At 33.9% G+C, this 23,154-nt stretch overlaps 1 protein-coding gene and 1 long non-coding RNA gene across 4 annotated transcripts; one reads left to right on the top strand and one right to left on the bottom strand.

The window, feature by feature from the left end:
• Positions 1–8,384: 8,384 nt before the first annotated feature.
• LOC133320810 (uncharacterized) lies at positions 8,385–9,718 on the bottom strand. Its single transcript, XR_009753936.1, has 2 exons — positions 9,631–9,718; positions 8,385–8,529 (listed from the first exon to the last, which is right to left on the bottom strand). It is a non-coding gene; the product is annotated as an uncharacterized LOC133320810 (long non-coding RNA).
• A 2,955-nt stretch (positions 9,719–12,673) lies between these two features.
• LOC116769150 (protein zwilch) lies at positions 12,674–22,400 on the top strand. Of its 3 annotated transcripts, none has more exons than XM_032660181.2 (14): positions 12,674–12,862; positions 12,941–12,995; positions 13,309–13,447; positions 13,580–13,820; positions 14,046–14,210; positions 16,895–17,040; positions 17,312–17,526; positions 18,724–18,803; positions 19,113–19,336; positions 19,636–19,849; positions 20,783–20,906; positions 21,319–21,463; positions 21,901–22,025; positions 22,172–22,400. In XM_032660181.2, the coding sequence occupies exons 1-14, from the start codon at positions 12,740–12,742 to the stop codon at positions 22,285–22,287; spliced, it is 2,112 nt and encodes a 703-aa protein (XP_032516072.2). In that variant the 5' UTR covers positions 12,674–12,739; the 3' UTR covers positions 22,288–22,400. The 3 variants fall into 3 exon arrangements, with proteins under 3 accessions (XP_032516072.2, XP_032516071.2, XP_061385397.1); XM_032660180.2 differs by having other exon boundaries at positions 13,306–13,447; XM_061529413.1 differs by lacking the exon at positions 12,674–12,862 and having other exon boundaries at positions 12,966–12,995; positions 13,283–13,447.
• Positions 22,401–23,154: the final 754 nt, after the last annotated feature.

Below are 23,154 nucleotides of genomic sequence, written 5' to 3'. Positions count from 1 at the left end.
TAATTTACAGTTTTAATTTCATTCAATATAATAATATTTCTAACAAAGAAACCAAATTATTTTTTTGGAGAATTCGTTATTTTTTTGCTGTTTTAATTTTTTTTTAATTTTGGACTTTTGCTCATAAAATAAACACACAAACAGATTTGAATACTTTCTTGTAATTTCAATAACAAGTGAATTTAAGATTAATTATTATGATTTACTCATAATAAATGAAAATTCTTACTGAACAAACCCAATGTATTCATTTTTGTAAATGTATTGAAGTGATTTACAAACAGTTTAACATTTAAAACTATAATGACTATAATAATTTCACAATGAAAAAAAAATACATATAAAACCTTCTTCAACGTCCTCATATATCCCATCGGTATTCTGAAAGTATAATTTTTTTGTAAAAAATTTATTAATTTAATATAAATAATTAAAAAAATACATACACCTATTATTAATTTGTTAATCCTGTTTGAAATACAGTAAGAAAATGTTAATTTTAATTAAGGTAAATGAGCACACAAAAGCATTTAATTTGCTTGTTTTTTACACTGTTAATAACATATCGCGAAATATACAAAGCTATTCGTTTTATTTATATCTAAACCAGTAAGACTTTAAGGAGATTTTATCAAAAAGTGACTTAACCGCAGACATACAAAACATGCACAATATAATTAAACGAGACATTTAACAATGTAGCTATCTATTTTCGTATGTTATTTTAAGCAAGCTTTGATATAACCAACATACGTTTAAGTGACTAATTATATTTTATTTTTAACTGGGAAAATGTTAAACGATAAATTAAGATTGTAAGTCACAATTCAATAGAAGTTGATTAGAAAATCGAATCATTGGAAGATTTCGTATAACAGTGATTTCAGTGAAACCTAACCTAACTATCTCCGAGAATACTATAATACTATTTGTGAAAGTATTCTTCTGTGTCGTTTATTATCGTATTTACTAGTGAGATATATATACTTATATATACACATCGTACGTCCGTCTAAACAGTTGGACATTATACAAATAACACTATCAGTTGTATGAGTAACATCACGTATAAGTTAATTAGTTGAGTAATATATTATGCAAATGAGACATTTGATGTGGTGTGCGGGTCAAGATCAATAGAGCAACTCAGGACTTGATCGTGTACAATACTGAATCACAACTGAAGAAGTCACAATTGTTATACTTATTGAAAAAAAAAATGATTACCGTAATACATGTTTGATAAATGTATTGTTTATTAGAAGTAAATTATTACTGCACATACGAAGTGATCATTTATTGAAGAAATGAAAATATGTAAGCACTCAATATAACGTGTAAGGTATTGTCTCTGGATTTTCTAAATAAAACTAATTGAAAGTTAATTTAGCAAGAAAATTCAACAATAACAAGAATCATTTATGCTGAAACGTTATCAAAATATGTACCTACATACTACAGTGTTGTGAACATCCTCCTGTTTTGAAGTCGACTGAAAACTTATAAAGTTGATATACTGAAATATTCTTTGAAGAAATTATTAGGGTTATTGGAAAATGGTTACACGCCAACTTTTCCTACGCCATTATTCAAATCCTCGTTTCGCTTTCACAGTTACCCGTTCAACTTCAGAGTTGCTTATTGTTACACTTAATTTTTATTCAAATTCAATTCAACTGTTACTTCAGCTATTCTTGAAAATTTATTTGTGGTCCTATATTTAGATAATAATCATTTAAATAATTCTTTTCACATAGTTTTCCTATTTCGTACTATGTATATTGTTTTATAATGTTTTAAATATATTTTTTAAGTGTAATTGTTTGTTTGTCAGCGAATGTACTTTGTAAACAAGAAGCAACACGCGCATACATTGTTTAATATTGGATTGTTTTGTTTGTTCTACATTTCATACAAATAGTTTAATGGTACACTAATTGAAATGTATTGAATAACAAAACAGTAATGCTATTTTAACGTTGCCTTTGAATATACAGGAACTAATTAGTACATACTTTAAAAAAAATATTCCAATTATAATTAATAAATATTTTCAGGCAAGATAAAAGTTTGTGAGTATATTATAGGGAATGAGATCTGAGACTATTGCGAATATTAATTGATATAAAACTAAGATTTTTCGGATTTACTACGCGTTTCGACAAAATTATGACTTGCGGCAAAGTAACCGGAACTTCGAGAGTATACCTATAGTTAAAATAATCAAAAAAGCGCAGTAGATCCGAAAGATATTCAAAGGAAATCACAAGACGAGTAAATAAAACTTAGGTTTATCGAAGAAATCAAAATATCAGTCTACATTAAAAAAAAAATTTATGTCCTCTAAGATTATTTTTTTAATTACATTACCTACCATTATTGGTTGTCTCCTCCCAAAAGTTCATGCTGTGAAGATATCTGACTGAACAAAAGCAATACTGCATTCAATAAAAATATCAAGATATTCCCACGCCCTTACAATTCTTAAAAATACAAAGGCATTTCAGGTACCTACGGTACGGTTAAAGCATGTACACATAGCATATTTAAAACCGTTACGTAGCTCATAATTTAAACCTACACAGACCCGTCATAAAAACAAAATTACACTGGAACGCTACAAATATAATTAATTTAGAATACGTCTTATTATTAGAACATTTTTTTGTATCTTACATCTGTGAGTGCTTACGAGTTCCATTGATGAATTAAATAATTTAAGTAAGAAGTAAAAATCAAGTATAGATTTGTCATAATGCCCACATACGTAATTATAATCATGTCATATTTTATTTTCTTAAACAAAAGATTAATATTATGGAAACACGAGAAAGCATGTTTATTGTATCCAATCAGATTAAGAGCATGGTATCGAAAAGTCTCGTTACTTTTAAACTGTTTCATATAAAATCTAAGGATCCCAAACGAATCTTCTAGCACTTTTAATTAAAAAGGGCAATTTCTATAAGGCAAAGAGGAAGTATGTACTTTTTTCGCATCTTTTTTTAAAAGGGTTGCATAAAATTCATTCACTTCTAAAATCTTAGTGTATACAACATTATAAAGTCTTAAAATAACCTTTCATTCAGTTAAACACAAATAACTTATTAAAGATACTTTTCCCTTGATTTACTTAAATTTACATATAATAAACAAGAAATCATGGTATTTATTATCCAATAATCTTAGTAACCAATATAAGTCACAAGGTACACATATATTAAAATAATCAGAATTGTAGATAAAACAGATAGTTACGCTCCAATATCTCGCGTATCTTCCCACACGTAGGTACTTTAATTAATTAGCACTTCAAGTTAGAATTTAGAATTTACCTTACGATAAATACAGACATCGTATGTGGTGAGATATAGAGAGAATGAACGATTCAAATGCCATATATAATGCAGACGATGTGTATTCAAGAGTTTCGCGAGTATTCATTTAAATGAAAATAATATTTTCGGATCACTACGCGATATTTTATTATTAAATGAGATAAAAGATTAATCTCGTCTACCCGTGATCACGGTTGCTGCAAAAGTAGCCGAAACGTCGGGAGGATGTAGTTTTTAAAAATAATAAAATACGCGTTCTAATCTGTTCCATATGTATTTGTCTATCTTTGCGAGCAGCTTCCCGCATGCCGTCTTTTTCTTAATAAAGCAATTAGTGTGCAACTGACTAGCGTATTTGAATGACGTCCCTGTCAATCCTCACAATACTTAACACGTAGCGACGAGCGAATTCATAATTTGCCGAAAAAATATCAGCGGGAGTCATATATGGTGTCCTTGCCCCTTTTGAGCACCGGGAACAGGAGTGGAATACCTACAAATCGCGATTGGAACAGTGGTTCATCGCGAACGACATAACCTCAGAGATTGACAAAGCTACCGTCAAGCGGAGGGCGATATTATTGACGTCATTATGCGAGTCGATGTTTAAACTTGCGGGTGACCTGGCGTTACCTAAGAAGGTAGAGTTGGATTATGGGAAGATCGTAAATCCTCGACGACCACTTCACATACAAAAGATTCGGGTTAGCTGAAAGTTCAATGTTTAATTCGGCAACACAGCGTCCAGACGAAAAGCACACTCAATGTGCGGTCAGGATAAAAGGATTGGCGACACACTGTGAATTCTACAATTTGGAGGAGGCCGTGCTGGATAAATTCACCTTGGCAAGGCCCCAGGTCCCGTGAGCGGGATAAACTATGCGTGCAGGACCAGCTGGAGCTGACCCTCAGGAAGGCCATCGACTTGGCAGAAAGCGTGCGATGTGCTCGCTATGCCTCGTTGCAGGCAGCGCTGGGAGTAGGAGGGACCGGCGTGTTGGAGCCGGACGCCGTCTTTAACATCATCAATAAAGGAAAATGTAGTGTATGCGGCTTTCCTAATCATAAGTCCAATCAGTGTCGTTCCAGAAACTATTAGTGCAAAGAGTTTTGAAAAAGGTCATCTACTTAAACTATCTCAAAACGAACGTAAAGGAAATACGACGAGGAAGGTACTGTTAAGGAGGAAGACGACGACGGTGATCGTTTTTATAATATTCGGTGTATAAAAGGCAATAAACTATGACGGAGCGGATACTGAGTGGTCTAACTTTATAGTTCGAAATCGATAGCGGCTCAGCAGTAAGTGTAATTTCCGAAACTACCTACAATTCATATTTCAAACGATTACCGATGTCAGTCACTAACAAAACGTTATTCAGTTATACGGGGGAGACTATAAAAACGATTGGAGTTGTGTTGTTACCTATTTCCTATCTCGTACGTACATATACTCTGAATGTGTATGTAGTGCGTGCTGGCGGACCGCTGCTGTTACGCCGTGTCATCATTCCTGGGTTTGAACTGGAGCTGGCGCCGGCGCCAGTGCGCGTACACACCTTGTAAGAGCAAAATAAATGCGAACCTAGCTCTAATATCGATAAACAACTGTCGATCATGTTTTCTAACGTTTTTACAGATAATATCGGGTCATTTCATAAATATAAAATAGATTTACACTTAAAACCCGATTCGATGCTGATTTTTTTCAAAGCCAGACCGGTACCGTACGCTCTAAAAAATAAATTAGACAAGGAACTCGACCAATTATTATCACTAGGAATTTTAGTACCTGTCGAACACTCAGAGTATGTGTCGCCTGTTGTCCCGTGTTAAAAAGAATGGTAGCATCCGGTTATGCGCTGACTATTCTGTTTCAATTAATAAACAGCTGATAATCGATCAATACCCGTTGCCGACGGTAAATGACTTGTTATCGAAATTATATGGAGGCATTCAGTTTAGTAAAATTGTTTTATCTATGGCGTATAATCAATTTTTGCTTAACGAAAACTCTCAGAAGATAACCTGTATCAACACTCATCGCGGTCTCTTCAATTACACTCGATTAGCGTTTGGGTTATCAAGCGCGCCAGCAATTTTTCAGCGCGCTATAGAATGTAAAAAAATAAAAATAAAAATATTGGTCTCGCTAATCGACGGGATTATTTTTCTGTTAGATGATATTTTAGTGACCGGATCACGCTTAAACCAGCATAAATAGAGCAGTTCTAAAACGATTAGCTAATGCTGGGTTAACAATACAGATAAGTAAATGGGAGTTTTTCAAAGACGAGATTTCGTATCTTGGTGACGTCAAAGAAAAACACGGAGTTAGGAAATCTGCCGATAAAGTAAAATCTAATGAGATGTAAGACTTTCGCGAGTATTCATTTCAATGAAACGACTATTTTTCGGATTTACTACGCGTATTAAAAAACTACATAATCCCAACGTTTCGGTTACTTTTCAGCACGTGCCCGTGCCCGTGATAACGGTCAGTTGGTCCTGTTTTTTATCATCTAACGCCAACGATTTCTCAATTTTCTGGCGTACCGTTCGCGATGCCGGAAAAATGCGCTTGTCGTGTTGCGAGGTCCTGCGATGTGATCATGGACATTATATTTTTTTACGGAGTGGATCCCAGGTGTTGGATAGATTCCAGCCCTCTTCTCTATTGAAATTGGGATGTTTTTTAATTTCAATAGCCTCGCGGATAAACCTCGGTATGTACCTGTCTTCACGAGCGAGGATTTTTTGTTTATCAAACACAATGGACAAACCAGCCTAGGTTTGTCCATTGTGTGTTCACAGACTTCTGACTTCGACGCGACCTATTTTTGATGTCTGAGATATGTTTTTTCGCCCTTTTACCAATGCTCCTCTTTGTGTGTCCAATGTATGACAAGCCAGAGTCACAATCAAGTTTGTATACACCCGCTTGTTGTAAAGGAATGGTACTCTTGATAAGTCTCAAGAATTTTCTCACTTTCTTTTGTGGTTTGTTTATAGTTTTGATCAAAACCTTCTTCAAGATATTGCCTAATCTGTCAGTAACTTCCTTCAAATATGGTAATATCGCAGGTTGTAGTTCAACTGTGGGTGCCCTCAATTGGTTCTTGCAATTCTGGCGAGGCACGGGTAGGTTGGTGGTGGTGAGAGCATGTTTTACATGCTGCAGCTCTAGAGGGTCAGCATCTTAAAGGTGTTGGGCTCTCTGTAACAAAGATTTGCCAACGATAGTTAACTGAATAGGGTGATGGTGTGATTTACCATTGAGATACCTAACCTTATGTGTGGGTTTTCGAACATTCGAACATTCGGACCATTCGGAGGAGCTCGCCGAGTGCGAGGATCTCGCGGCCTACATTACCTTCGTTGTCAGCGGGGACTTACCGGTAACACTCAACGATCTGCGCAAGGAGACTGCTAGGACACTAATCTGTCCGTTTTAAAGGGTTATGTGTTAAACGGCTGGCCATAGAAAATAAATGACACCGAATTAAAACTATTTTTCAACTGTCGCACACAACTATCTTACGAGAATGGTATCGTAATGCTCGGTCATAAGGTTGTAATTCCTACATCATTATAAATTACATGTGTAAGGAACTGGATAGTTCACATTTCGGCGTTGCGAAAATGAAGGCGGAGGCCCGCAAACGACTGTGGTTCCCGGGAGTAGACGCGGCGCTCGAGCGAATGGCGGCCGCTTGTGGCGTGTGCTGTGCCTTACGACCGGCGCCACCACACGCGTCACTCGCACCTTGGCCACTGCCACCGTGTGCTTTTTGTAGAATACATATAGAGTTCTTGGGCCCGTTTCACAATTGTATGTTTTTAAGTATTATTGTAGAAGTATATAGTCGTGTCGTGGTGGTCTGGAGGTCAAAAGCCCGCTTCTCATACGTGAAGGCGCAGGTTCGAAACCTGACAAGTACCAATGTTATCTTTTCCGAGTGATATGTAATTTCTAAGAGTATTTAGACGACACGGACAGACGGTGAAAAAAAATCATCGAGAGGAAACCTGGACTTATAATTTCAAATTATAAGTCTGAAATCGCCAATCCGCCATGAGCAAGCGTCACTACGCTACCATTAATCACTGATTAATGGTCTAACCTTCTCCATGTAAGAAATCGCCTTTGCTCAGCCGTGGGCACGGATACGCTGATGATGATGATGATGATGATGATATAGTAAATGGGTCGAATGCTATGACACATCGTCGACGTATAATTCGAATACCGTTATTAGCAAATTATACGATTTCATGTCTCGTTTCGGGGTTCTGCACACGTGGGTGAGTGACAACGGTACTAGTGTGACATCTTTAGAATTTAAAGACTTTTGTAGTATGAACGGTATTGAGCACGTTCTATCCCCGACATATCACCCTGCTAGTAACGGACAAGCCGAGAGTTATGTAAAAATTGTAAAAAAGGGCCTATAGCCATAATTCTAGAATGTTGTAATAAAAAAACTATTAAAGAAAAAATTGCAAAGTTTTTTCGACTACGGACTTCATCGAGTGACGATTCAGACTGGGACCCTGTCATAGTAGAGGACGTGCGACTGCTTGCTGCCAACCCTCCCAAACCGGACACAACCTGGGGAAAGGGAGTCTGTAACGGACCCGGTAGCACCGATGACGTCACCAGTTACAATTAGTCCGGCGACAACACTGCGCGACGCCCGCTCCAGTAGAGGTCACAGGAGACAGGTAATATGCCCAACCTTTTCAACTCCTACGGAAAGCGAAAACGCCAGAGAAACCGTCAATGATTAAGTGAATATTACGTTACAAAAGGGGGAGGGATGTTACGTATGCATTTGTCTGTTTGCGGGCTGCGTCCGGCGTGCCGTCTTTCTTTTAATAAAGCAATTAGTGTGTAACTGTCTTGTATATTTAAATGACATCCCTCTCAAGTCTCACCCCGCACAATACTTAACATTATCCAATAATATTACGTTTCATTAAAATGCTAATGATCTTTGTATTATTAACTACACGATTTCAGACTTATAAACACTATAATAATAATGCCTTGTAACAATCTTTATTTAGCATAAAAGTAAGCCTTCGTATTTAATGCTATATAAGTTATATTATACAAGTAGCATGATCAATCTTCTGACAGCCAGCATTTACGACATCGCCATCTCCGATCGGAGTTGGAGCGCGTCTTCTAAGGCAAACCGCAAATCAAATATTGGCTTTTGATTATACGTATTTAATGTATCTACATTCTAATATACACAGTCAATCCTTTTTTTACTTAAAGTGAAAAACCCAAGATTTAAAATCAAAATTGTATCTAAATTTATCACTAATATTTAAATGAAACTAGTGTTATTCGGATTTACTACGCGGATTTTATTATTTAAAAACTACATAATCCCGACGTTTCGGTTACTTTGCAGCAAAATAAATAGTTTTAATGGAAACCTTCTTCAAGATGTTGCCTCTTCTGTCAGTAACTCCCTTCACATATGGTAGTATCGCAGGTTGTCGTTCAACTATGGGTGGCTTCAGGTGGTTCTTGCGATGCTGGCGAACCAGTACAACCTGCCCGTGCCTCGCCTGCCTATTTACAAACCACATAAGAAAGTGAGCCAATTCTTGAGACCAATCAAGAGTAACATTCCTTTGCAACAAGCGGGTGTATACAAACTCGATTGTGACTGTGGCTTGTCATACATTGGACAGACGAAGAGGAGCATCGGTACTAGGGTTAAAGAACACATCTCAGACATCAAAAACAGGCGCGCGTCGAAGTCAGCAGTGTGTGAACACACAATGGACAAACCAGGCCACTACATTCGGTTTGATAAACCTCAAATTCTCGCTCGGGAAGACAAGTATATACCGAGATTAATTCGCGAGGCTATTGAAATTAAAAAACATACCAATTTCAATAGAGAAGGTGGCTGGAATCTATCAAACACCTGGGACCCCGTTCTTAAAAATATAAAATCCCATGTCCGTAACCACACCGCAGGACCTCAAGACACCGTGAGCGCATTCTGCCGGCATCCAGAGCGGTACGCCAGAAAATTAAGAAATCGATGGCGGTAGATGATAAATAACAAGGACCAACTGACAGACATTCACACCTCGTCTGCCCGTGATCACGGTTGCTGCAAAGTAACCGAAACGTCGGGATTATGTAGTTTTTAAATAATAAAATCCGCGTAGTAAATCCGAATAACACTAGTTTCATTTAAATGAATACTCGCGAAAATCTTAGATCTCATTATCACTAATATTATAAAAGGTAAACATTTACATGTACTGAACAAGCGTTAACGAGTAATTAACATTTTTATCATATTTATCATGCACTCAGCTTTTGTTGACAATGACTTTGACATGACTAATGCTTCTAAGTAGTGCCATTTATTTTTATTGCCATATAAAATTTATTATAGCCCCGAATGTTTTTATGATTGAACTAAAAAAAATCATTAGTAAAAATATGTGGAAATATATATTTATAAGTCAGAATAATATTATATTATACCTTTACGATTTTTTATAATTTTTAGTATTCAGCTCAGGTTTTAAAACTATACAGTGAAAATATTTTAAGAACAAAAATAAGCGAACTGCAATATCCCATACTTCTAAGATTCCTTTTTATATGCCTAATAACTTACTTTGGTGCAATATAAAAAAAATATTAAAGGTCCTTAGCTCAGGTGTATTTGGGGCATGTATATGTTAACACCTTAAGATAATAAATTAAATCAAATTGTTTTCTAACTTTAAGCAAACTTAATTATTCTTATGCAAATATTGATAAAAAAATCTTATTTGTTTTACCTATAGCCAGGGTGTTTAACCCTCGGCTAAAATGGCGTATAGAGTGTTAAATGTCTATCATGGAAAACTCTCATAATCCTTTATTTCTCCACAACAAAAGTATATATCTTAGCATAAATCTCACGGAATACAAGTCTGGAAAAAGTGAAAGAAATAATTTCACCTGAGTAATAAGCATTTATTGCTTATTCTTAGAAATGATAAGGATAAAGTCAAAATCTACGGAATAGAATATTGTATTAGGAGCTGGTGTATTCTCCATTCTACTCCATGCGATCTAATCTCCACACTATTCAACAATAACCTTTTAATAGACAAGTTTAGGCTACGATACCAGCTCATGAGGATATTTTTACGAAATCTTAATAAACTACCCAGTTTTACCCGCTAAAATTTATTTTTCGAGGGTCGATTTTATTATAATTTATATTTTGCCGTAATAAATTTAAAAAGATGCTGATCATTTTATTAAATTAACATGGTTAAGTTAAAGAAAATCAAATTAAAAAAAAAAGACAATTTTGGTACACTTTTCAAAGAAATAAGCATTAAAACGGCACTGACAAATTCGCAACACATTTTCTCACACATGTATTAAAGCAGTAATATTGCAAAAGTAATTTTCGTTGCATTCTAACAGTTATTCTTGCCTTCCCCGTCTTACTTAGCTAACCCTTCTGATACCATTTCAAACATAATATTAACATTGCTAAACGAAATTGCATCTCCAATCTTAAATTAGATTGCTCCCAACTTTTTTATACAAGCTCGTATCACAAGTGATTTGTCGATTCAAACTCCTACTAAGAACACAAGAGATGCCCGCATACACTTGAACTTTAACCAAGTATTTGAGATTAGTTCTGATGTTATATATACATATATATTATATATATTATTTTACTTATAGTCAGCAAAACGAGCTTATGTTTTTTTTTTTGCGTGAAATGTCTAATATTAAAGAGAAGATATCTAAGATTTTAGCTTCCACACATTAAAATGAAACGAAAATTTTCGGATACTATGCATTTATTACTATATACAAATAACAAGACTAACTGATAGACACTTTTATGTCATCTGACTGTGATCACGGTTGCTGTAAATATAAAATAAAGTAGACATGATATAATAAAAAACGCGTAGTAATCGAAATTCTTAGTTTCAATTAACCAACACTTTCATTTTTCATTTGAATACATATTTTTAGTCAAAATGATTCCGTAAGCCCTAATTTTATTGTTCAAAACTTATTTTTAGGAAAACCAATATTTACATTTTAAGAAGTGTGATCTGAAAGTGATACATATAGGTGATGTTTTATGTGACTATAAAAAAAGTGTTATGCTCCTTGTTTATCCACTGGACTAGCGTAATGAAATCATATAAACAGTTAAAAATTACCGGAAAGTACGTTAATTTGAATACGAAGGTCAGAGAGAAATATTAAAATGGAAAAAAAAAATTACAACTAAGATAACCATCAAAAGGGAAGTCCATTCACTTCCCACACAATAAAAATCGCGGAAAATTTTAAGATATTGTATTTGCACATTAAATAGAGGACTATAAGGCCAGAAAACCTTGGCAAACCAACTGCAGATGGAAAAGGTCTTTATCCGTTTATAGTTTACGATGTTAACAAATGAGAAAAGAAAACGTGAAGGCATTTATTTTCGAAAATTCCAAACGGACCAAGAATATGCCTATATGCCTCGGTTGGTGAATATGGGCGATACTTGTATCCGACATTTTGAATCAAAAACCAAATTCAATGACTTGAAAGACTCTTCCTTACACTAGTACCTACAACTACTTATAAAGATTTCATGGAATCTAGTGTTGTAGGAAAGGATGCTAGAGAAATTACTATGGTATAATACTTGGGAAAGGGTAAGGGATTCCATTATGAGGTCTAAATATAAAGATTGCTCAAGGCTATTAAGGAAAGTCGAGGGAAACTAGTAACTGAGATGTTGTTGAACCAAGACAACGCAAAGATTCACGAAGCTGCTATTTGCCAGACTTAGCTATTAGCCAGCGACTTCTCACATTATACTTTTTTGAGGTTCAAATTTTATTACATAAACCAATTTAACTCACCAACTTAAACATTTATAAATATTGTCATATCATTCTTTATTATACCAATTAATATTTTATCGTATGGAGAAAGAAAATTGAAATATTTTTTTTTTTTAATCAAAGAGTTATATAAAAATGAAATTAGAATGTGCAGAACTGTGACAAAACATTAAAATTATTAAAACGCTACACCTACCGACATCTACTGGTACAAAGCAATAACATTACTTATCCAATGTTTATTAAATATAAAACTAGATATTTGTGATAAATTTGATAGATAATATTTCTTTACATTAAAGATAATTTATTGAATGTTACATTTTTTTATTACAGTTAAACTATTAAGTATTAAGTAAAGTGGCAATAACTTCACAGTCGTCACATATTTTGACAAATGACAAGTGTAACGAAAATTTAAAATTTGATTTTCATAACTGATTGCGAACATCTCAATTAACTCTCATCTGTTTTTTATTTAATTAATAATGGAAAAACTTATACAGCCAGTTAAAGAAGTTTATTCAAAATTTGTATTTGACAAACAAACTCCTAGTTATGTAGAGATATATACGAAAAACGAAACAGAAGCCGTTATTGTGTATTCAAAGGTATATGTTTCTATCGTTTGTGTATGTAAAATCAATTAGAACCCATATTTTTGTGATATTAATAAACTTTTTGTTAAGGCCAAGCTGACGCCAGCTTCGACTTTACAAGTTACTAACGAAAACAATAAATCAGGTATGGAGAACTTGAATTAACACTCTAGTTAGACTCGATAGACCAGAAACTATAGTTTAAAATTCCTTATCATTGAAATCGAATTGTGATTGTTGCTTCGGGCTACAATACTTATTATTTTTTAATCATCAACCCATGACTCACACTCTCTTTCACTTGTAATTTTTAAAATTATGTCTTATAATTTTCTGCTATCACTATATTGATTGATAAACATATATTAGTTAAAATTTTTATAATAATAATTTTGAATTTTTGTAAATACATATATTATAAATTATTCTCAGTCTTGATTTTACCATATTGGCAGAAGAATTAGACCTGACGGGATCACCTCTGAAACTGGATTTAAGTTTGCATACAATACTCGATGAAACATTTGTTAATGATGAACCACAGCTGTGGAGGAAAGAAGAGGCTCAGCATGCACCTATCGATATAGATACAGCAAGGTAAAACCATTTGTGCTGCTCCATTATTAAAACTAGCTTATATTTGACACGTTATGACAATACTGTTTAAATTTTATGAGTACTAATTAGTATCATGAATATTTAAATATAGAACGCTTATTTGATTTTCAGAGAAATATTAAACTCTTATAACCAAATCACAAGCAAGGTGACAGCTGAAAACGCAATTCCAATGTGGGTACTATGCAAACCGTCAGAGACAACAAGAACATTACTCATGACCATTCAATCTAATGAGAACCAGTTTGATAGGGGCTTAGTTACTTATGAGGGTTCTATGTCACTGGATGAAATCGATGTGGATGAAATGGTCTCCAAGTTTTCGGAACTAGACAGAAAAGATGAATCTGATGTAAGATAACCTCTATTAAGTCCATTCAACATTTTAAATAAATCAATAAAAACTTTTTGATTTAATATTATTTATTTTTTGTATTTCAGTTCTGTATTTTTAAATTTAGACACTGTTACATAATATCATTCCAATGATTTAATATTTTTAAAATTACTTGGCTTGAAAGAAAATTGTGAATTTCAAAAATAGAATATATCTGTTTGTTTGTAATGAATGTTTAAGGTATCGATATCGGTGGAATGTAAGTACGCTATTTCCGGTGTATCATACAGCTCGTACACTAGCGAAGAACAGCTGATTGCTCCCCATGGCGGACTGACGGAATTAACATGTCAATGGTCAAATAAAACGCTGCTCACACCCTTTATAAGCTGTAGTGTACATTTCGTGAGTATTTTATCATTACTTTCTGGTCATTTGGCATGATGTATTTATGAAAAATTTTTATGGATACTTATGAAAGGAGGATCTATGTTAAATTAATTTATCTATACATATAAATAAAATTGCATTGTCTGTTCGTAATATTGAAATAACTGTTTTTTACTACATGTATATGAATATATGTACACTGAAAATAAAATATCGCGTCATATTACTCAAAATTAAAGCTATAATATCTAAAGAAGGCGTTTCAGAAACTTTGAGATATAATGTAGGACTATTTCAGGGCTGTTGTTTGGCTCCAATAATATTTAATATTGTTATTAATATTTTAGTAGATAAACTAATCAGCAACTAGAAGAAATATGGGTATCGGTTCAAGTTCAATAACAAATACACAGAATCCGTCTTAGCCTCTGCTGACGATCTCGCAATACTGACACGTAATCCCAAACACTGTCAAGTGCTGTTGGATGAGGTGGATAAATGCTGCGAGTGGACGGACGGATTGAGGACAAAACCAAATAAATGTCACTGTCTGTGTCTCGGTAGGCGAAATACAAAATATACCTCATACGATCCGGGATTATCGTTAGGCGGTCAATGCGTTTCTACGGTTACGGAAAATGCTCCTTTTAAATTTCTCGGTCGTAAGATTGATAGTACTCCATCCTTAGAAGGAATAGTAGATAGCTTTTTGAACGATCTTAACAAGGTCGATAACCAACCGATTAGTAACGTCAAAAAAGCTTGAATCTACGATAACTATCTAATATCACGTTTGAATTGGCCTTTCCTCGTCTATGATATTAGTAAGACCCTTCTGTCAAAACTAGATGCAAGCGTCGTAAAGGTTTTGAAGTTTTGGCTCGGGCTCGCGCTATCGGCTGATTCGTCAGCATTATTCAGGAATCGAAATAATTTTGGGATGAATCTAAAAAGGCCATCGGAGCTCTATAAACACCTAAGAATTTCCAAGAGACATATTCTGGGGAAATCCCAGGATGACGTTAAACATCACTCCCAAAAGACAATGATTCCCTAGAGCTAGAGTCGAGACTTCGATTCCACAAGCAGTTTATGATAGGGACACCAAATAATAGAATTGTGTTAGGATCAAGTAGGAAGGCCAAAGATACGGATATATTAAAGACCTATTCGGCAAGACGAGAATTCTAAATAAAAATCCATGCAATAAGCTTAGAAATGCAGAATGAGTGGCTACACCATAGGATATTTTTGCATCCCACTAGCACTAAAATTGCGCACTTTAATTCATGATTGGTCGCCAGCACTGCTAAAATTTTACCTCAATGCGTTTTGGAGATGTATCTCCCAGATCAGAGTAATTTAGTAAGATAGGGCCAAGGTCCCGAAAAAACTTGCTACATCTGCTAGGAGGCAGTTGGAACGGCTAAGCATTTGTTGGTGGGATGTAGGGTACTCCTGGATAGCGGTCAATACTCGTCGTCACAATAGGGTTTTAGAAATCATACGTGAAGCGGTTAGTCTATCGGTAGCAAGAACGCAAAAAGAAATAACCACGAACCAACGAGCAATAGGTTTTGTGAGAGAAGGCACTAATGCTACAAAATCAAACGTCAAGCCTTACTCTATTTTTAAAGCGGCTTCGGATTGGACATTAATGATGGACACGTATGAGAAGCAATATAAGATACCAGAGGATATTTGTGCGTCGGCCTCCAGACCGAACATATTTTTATATTCGCGAATTTTAAAGCGCGTTGTACTAATAGAGCTCACGGTTCCTTGGGAAACCAACATCCCCAACGACCATGCCATCAAGGTCAACAAGTATTACGAGCTCACCAACGAACTCACTAAGAATATGTTCGTTGTAAATTTGTACGCGGTAGAAGTAGGAGCGAGAAGTATAACAGTCAAATCTCTCTACAACCTGCTAAAAGACTTACGACCTGCTAAGACTTGGAACGTTCGTTGAAGGCAGCCCTAGCAGGTTCGTTTCACATTTGGTTAGGTAGGAAGAGGAGCTTGGACAGTGGAAGTGAGCATTTAACGCGCGTTAGATAGGGGCCCCTTAAACCTACACCTGGGTCGGAAGTCCCAGGCACTATTAAAGCTCCTCTCCCTGCAACGCGATGGACCCGGCACCCGCACGGTGAATCCATGGAATGCTATCATTTTTCGTCTCTGTAAAATTGTACGCGGTAGAAGTGGGAACGAGAAGTATAACAGCCAAATCTCTCTGCAACCCACTAAAAGACTTGGGCCTGTCAAGAACTAACATCAGTTCATTCTTGGAACTTGCGTCGAAGGCTCCCTAGCAGGTTGTTTTCAAATTTGGTTAGGTAGAGAGAGTAGCTTGGACTGTGGAGGTGAGCGTCTAACGCGCGTTAGTTAGGGGTGATGAACCGAGGAAAACATTGTAAAAATTACATATAAAGGTCCTTCAGATCTTAAAAATATTGAGAGCTTTGTTTCATACACTTTGACATGGTTGCTTATACAGGAGATCAAATAATTTTCCATACACTGTTTCAAGAGGATTATTATTTTTTCTCATTTTTTTTTTAAACTAATGCAAACAACACATTTGAACTTTTTGGAATATTGATATATAAGATGTTTATTTTATTATTACTTAAACATACAATTACATAGAATTTGTACAGTATTTAAATTTATTAAATTTAAATTCATTTCAGGTACAGGAGGTGATAATCGGACATATAGCGAGTCCATGCAACGCTATATGGAAATCTGTGTGCGCTTTGCACAATATAAATCAATTGTTGGTAGAAATGACCTCAGCTGGTGTAACTAATATACCACTAGATAAGGCTTTTATAAGGTTAATATATCTACATTATACAATTCAAGTAATCGTGTATACATATAAGAATAACAATTAAAGTTAATTGTCACAATTTTTTTTCTTAGAAAGTATATTATTTTACTTAGAAAACATAATATAAGTCCACAGACATGTCCGCATACAAAGAACTATATATATTGTCACAATACAAGTTATAAGCCAGACTAAATCCTTAATACAACAGCTATCATGCAATTAATGCAATCTCTCCCCTACCACGTTTAATATTATAATACATTTCTTTCAGAATCAACAATCCCAATATAAAGCAGCCCAATAATTCAAAACGTCTCACAGAGCTTCTCAATGAGACCGAAATGTACACGTATACAGCCGAGTGTCCTGTAGGTGGGTGCATCTGCGTGACTGAAGACACGACCAGCTTGCGGCAGTGTATGTCCGTCTTATCCTCCCAGGGGTCCAGTAACGATTTTACATATAAACTATGGGATATATTAAGAGGTGATCATTAAATTTTATCTTGAAACTTCTGCCAACACACATTACAATCACATATTTAATAGAAAATGAATAATAAACACATTTTACATTTAAAATATGTACTGAAATGGAAAATATGCTATGAATAAATCATGTAAGAGAGATAAATATAGTGTTTCCCGCTGCTTGTGATGTTTTTGTATGAAATGGACGTTCTAATTTTGCGTTTATTTAGATATTTAAGAGTTAAATATTACTCACACTAAAGCTTGCATATGTTTTAATAATATGGTAAACTTGAGATATTAAAAAAGCTTTGAAAGATGAGACTTAGTCTTGCGCTACAGCTTTATAGCTAGATAAATAAAGACAAAATAGTTCCTGAAGAAGTGAAACTTCGTAATCGTATACGATTCTTATCCACTAGAGCTATAAACAAAAAAACTCTTATATTATATAATGTGTGTATCACATCAAAGTAAAAAAATATTTAATATTACATTATAAATTAATTAATCTTGAATTACAAGTACATATTTAAGCTAATTCCACGACGCTCACAATGTTTACTTCGCTGCATAACAAGAATACCATGCACATGTGCTTGGAATCCACCGACTCGCACTCTTTCTCTCTCCTACTTTATATATTTGTGTATCTTTCTTTCTCTCTCCCTCAGTGTAAAAAGTTTAACGCAACCTAATTGGAATTCGCATAAGAAGTTTCACTTCAAAAGTCAGCTATTTAACCAAGACTGGTAGCTATTGGCCGCTTCTTATGCTAACACTAGAACCTTCTACTTCATAGCTAACTTAATATTTTCACACCTTACTCTATGAGATGATTTTTTCGGGACACTCAAAAAAGTTCTCCAAATTAGTCGATTCTGGCTTCCAAAATTGTTTCCACTAAATTCAGCATAGTAAGAACGAAATAAGCTAACAGTGTAGATATTAAGCCAGCTCATACAAAATTGACATTTTTAAGTTATCTAGATTTCATATATGTATACAACCTTTATACTTAAACTATGCTTTTTTCACATTTTCATCAAAGCAACTAGAAGCAAGTGGAACGTGATATTCCAGAAGTTGCAGGTGTATTGTCCAGAATTGCTCATGTAGATTAATTCTTCTGATTTAAATTTTACTATATTCACTATACCACACTATTTCACATATATTTTTGTATAAAAAAAAATGTACAATATTATTTCAGACTGTGAAACCGCTGAGGAACTAGTTACATTGCTAATACAGGCTCTTAAGTTCATATCGTCTGGGAAGATAAGGCCATTTGTAAGTGTTGCAAATCCATTTTTAAGTGTTGCAAATTCATTTGTAAGTGTTGCAAATCCATTTGTAAGTGTTGCAAGTGATACCAACCATATACAAGTTATTTCATAAAATTCACTTAAATATTACAAAAATTACAACTATCAGAGGGATTTTCAATGTAATATTTATTTTCTAAGAGTATTTGGACACTACTGACAGATGATGAAGAAAAACATCTTGAGGAAATAGTAATATGATGTCAAATTATACACCTTCGCTCAGCTGTAGGGTCTGATGAGCTGATGATGATGATGATTACAAAAATTTCAGATAGACGTTAACAATAAGAGCTATCTATCAAAGCTGGTGTTGAAATTGTCGAGAGGACATTCCCAAACATCTAAAGTATTGAAGAACCTTAAATCAAGTCCGCCTCAAGCTCTGTCACTCGTCGGACAAGTTGGTATAGAGAAGACTATGTGGGAATATACAAGAATAATGTCACTTCTAGAACATTCGTTCTTTATAGCTGGCATCTGGCACTCCGACACCAGGTAAAGATATACTTAAAAGTAATATCCCATACATACTCATATATATCCTTTAATACAACTCACACTTAGTATGCAACAATCAAATAACAATGATAGTAAGCTAAACACTTTGAAAATTATTAACAGTTTAGTCTATTTGATGCTTACTGTAATTTACCTTGAAGAAATTTTATTTAAATTTTCTCTCCACTCATATATAAGAATTTTGTTTGTTTTAAACTAATCTATAAACCACTAGGTAGATAAAGCACAAAAATTAAAAAATATTTAAATATATATATATTTATTATATTTTTCAGATCAAATGAATCTATTGAACAAATAAATCAAACGATCCAAGACATGACAATGGGTGATACGTTGAATCCGTTTGAGAATCTCACATCAACGGAACACTCCATACGTCTGGACACCGAGTCTGTGTGCATTGATGATGACAACGAGCTCACTGTTGATGACTTTACATCGCTGAAGAAGCATGGCTTGGTTAATGAGAGGAAAGACATCAATGAGGTATGTGTATATATGTATATATATATACTTAACTATATACTATCTTTAAATGTTCTCTCTGGTTAGATTATGTTGGAATTTATTAAATTTTGGTTCCCATTTGGCCGGTTCGGCTGCTTTTATTCTATTCTACAAAATACCGAATATCGTGTGTGCTAGTTAAGATTATTGATACGCATAATGAGATCTAAGATTTTTGCGAGTTTTATTCATTTAAATTAAACTTATATTTTTCGGATAAACTACGCGTGATTTATTTTTGTAAAAAACTACAAGCAACCGTGATCACATCTCGTCATCTCGTCTACCCGTGATCACGGTTGCTGAAAAGGAACTTAAACGTCGGGACTATGTAGTTTTTTATAAATATAAGTCACGCGTAGCTTATCCGAAAAATATTAGTTTCATTTAAATTATTGATTCGTTTAAAGCAGTGGATCCCAACCTTTTCTTGATTAGAGACCACTTTGTATTCTCTGTTGTTCGCATGTAAAAGAAAAATAAAGTGAATGGCTAAGAAAATAAACTTTAATAAAAAACTCAATGTATTTCGTATGAACAAAAATATGTCATTAAAAAATTACTAAAATTTTAAATGAGTTTTGAATCCGTTTGCGGACCAACGGTTGGGAACCACTGGTTTAAAGTAATATGTAGCGTCGTAGTTCTCAAACGGATTGACCGAGATTGATAGGGTTTTCTCAGCCAGATTCCTCACTGTGATTTCTTTGGTTAGCATTATAATGCTTACAAAATTTTACTATGAATTTGTGACGTCATTAATCTATTTACTTGAAATAAAATCTTTTCGCGAGATTTAAACTGTATACTATTTGAGCACTTAGGACAACAGCATATAGCGGTATAATGTGAAGTTTCCTATTGTCCTTTCAATTTTAATGTAAATGTATTTAATATACAATATTTTATTAGGTGCCGTTAATAGCCGATGAAATAGATATAAGCCCCTGGAAGAATCTATTGATGAAGTTTGCTCAAGTGCATGTCTGTTTGGAACATTTGTACAGAGCGGAGACATGTCTGAGGGCAGATTTTGGTAATTATATAAGATAAATTTTATATATTTACCAAAATTAATGTGTTATTTATGTGTGTGTGTAGTGTAATGTGCTGATGTCAATAATAACTGAATGTTTTACTTATTTAATTAAATAGTCATATATTGGATCAAAAATAAAAAAAAACTACTTTTATTTATTTTGAAATATCATATACTGTGTGATTTTCACTGAAATATAGTATTTGTCATATTCTCTTCATTTTCTCATACCATGAGGTGGAAGGGTAAGGTAAGGGTACCTAAGCCTCAGTTAGGAAAGTTTCTTAACAAAGACATACTAATTTCTATTATATAAAAAGATTTAAATTTTCATTAGTTGATTATCAATTTCGTTAATGTTTTGTTAGTTAAATAACTATTTATACATACATATATTGTACATTTTCAGTCCAACTGAAACCGATGGCATCAAAGTTATTAGAGAGCTATGTATCTGAGAAGTCGTCCATTAAAACCGTCGGCCAGCTGATGAATGAACCCATACATAATATATTAATACCGATAGCAAATAACATAGTACAGGATCAACTCAAGTAAGTGTCATCATTATGATTATTTTTAAAATTTTACCATAGAGAAATCTTGTTTCTTTTTTTTTTTTTGTAGTCATCCAATAGCTCAATTGATAAAGTATTTGGAATACAATATTCCGCAAGTTGCAGGCTCGGATCCAGATCTTGTAAATCAATATTGCATCCTCTCTTTTTATAATTTAAATCCTAACATCATATAAGCTTAACATTTAATTTTATTGGAAACATAAATTATAAGACAAAGAAAAATCAAGTCCTTTTTCGTCTGGATGAAGCCTGTCTGTCATTCCACAAGTTGAAATGAAATCTCAGTAACAGATTGTTCACACTTAAGTAATGTCTCAATCTCAATCTAAATGTTCCTATTAAAATAAAATGAACTAAAAATTCTCATATATCTATAGGGAAAGTATTTTATATACGTTTTGTACTTTAAGGAAACCAGCTGCTTGGTACAGATTGGAACTTGGATTCAAAGAAGTCTCTGATGTGAGAAACTACAAATTAGTCAGCGTTTTTTCTCAACTACCTGCATTCCCGCCACAAGTATGGCAACACATAGGTAATATAAAAAGATATAGTAAATTACTGTATATTTAGATAATTTTTTTTTTAATTTAACTGCTATTATAAATGTTGGCTTAAGTGAAAAAAAGTTTTTTAATGTTCAGTATAGAGTATTCACAATATTAAGTTACTATTTTCTAGAACCTCCCTCGGATGAAGTGGTGGAAACGACTACTGTGGAAGAATTGAAGTATCATCATACAAAATATATGTTTATAAGTGATAAGTATTCGAGGAAACTGGATTTCTTAATGTAAATAAATATATTCAAGTACTTTGCCATAGATTAATAATATTTAATGTGATATTAAAAAATATGTACTTTATAATCTGTATACATTTAAGGAAATAAAAATATTTCTGATAGCAACATTTTATTTTAAACGTCCTTTATCTGATGTCGTCTACCTGATTGAAAGCAAATGCTCATTAACTGAATGTGTGTGTATATAAATAATATATATACACACACACACACACACACACACACACAAATAATAAAGTCGGAAATCTCAAACTGATTCCCTGTTATACTATTAGCAAACAAATCGCCATTAAACAATAACCATGATAGTAGTTTTAAATGTAAGAAAGAAATCAATCGAAAAGACCTACATTACGACGTATCTTAGAACTTCAAAGGCGAATGGCGTACGTGAAACCGTTAAATCAATAAACAAAGCACTTTGATCTTATGACTTCACCGAATATAACTACATCATGTTAAGGTATATCTTCGATTAACCGACTTCAAATGGGAGATCTTATTCTACATACAGTAAGAAACCAAATAGCTCTGATGATTTTTTTTTAAATTTACGCTATGGTTTCATTTGCACTGGAGTCGTGGAATATTATGCCAATGTCAACGTTTTTATTTGTTGGACGAATTATAATCTTAAGTTATGTGTGGAGAAAACACGAAACCCCCATGTTTGTGTCGATTGCAATATATGGCATTAATGATTTATAATTCAAACAGATTTTAAATCTGAAATATATGTGACTACTCCAAATCTCTATCTTCCCTATTCACCCCGTTTGACGTTACCTATTTATAATTTATGCCATGACATTATTTGACAAATATTTTTTTTAAGGATCGTATTAAGTTATATACTTTA

The sequence above is a fragment of the Danaus plexippus genome, chromosome 5 (genome assembly GCF_018135715.1).
Source record: "Danaus plexippus chromosome 5, MEX_DaPlex, whole genome shotgun sequence".
NCBI lineage: Eukaryota > Metazoa > Arthropoda > Insecta > Lepidoptera > Nymphalidae > Danaus > Danaus plexippus.
Note: the sequence above shows the minus strand (reverse complement) of the source record. Positions and strands in the feature narration are given on the sequence as shown.

Bases quoted from the DNA above. Each gene is read 5' to 3' on its own strand.
- LOC116769150 (XM_032660180.2), top strand. From the start codon at position 12,740: ATGGAAAAACTTATACAGCCAGTTAAAGAAGTTTATTCAAAATTTGTA. The intron at 14,211-16,894 runs GTGAGTATTTTA...AATTCATTTCAG, and splicing joins TAAGCTGTAGTGTACATTTC to GTACAGGAGGTGATAATCGG. The intron at 18,804-19,112 runs GTAAGTGTTGCA...CAAAAATTTCAG, and splicing joins CTGGGAAGATAAGGCCATTT to ATAGACGTTAACAATAAGAG.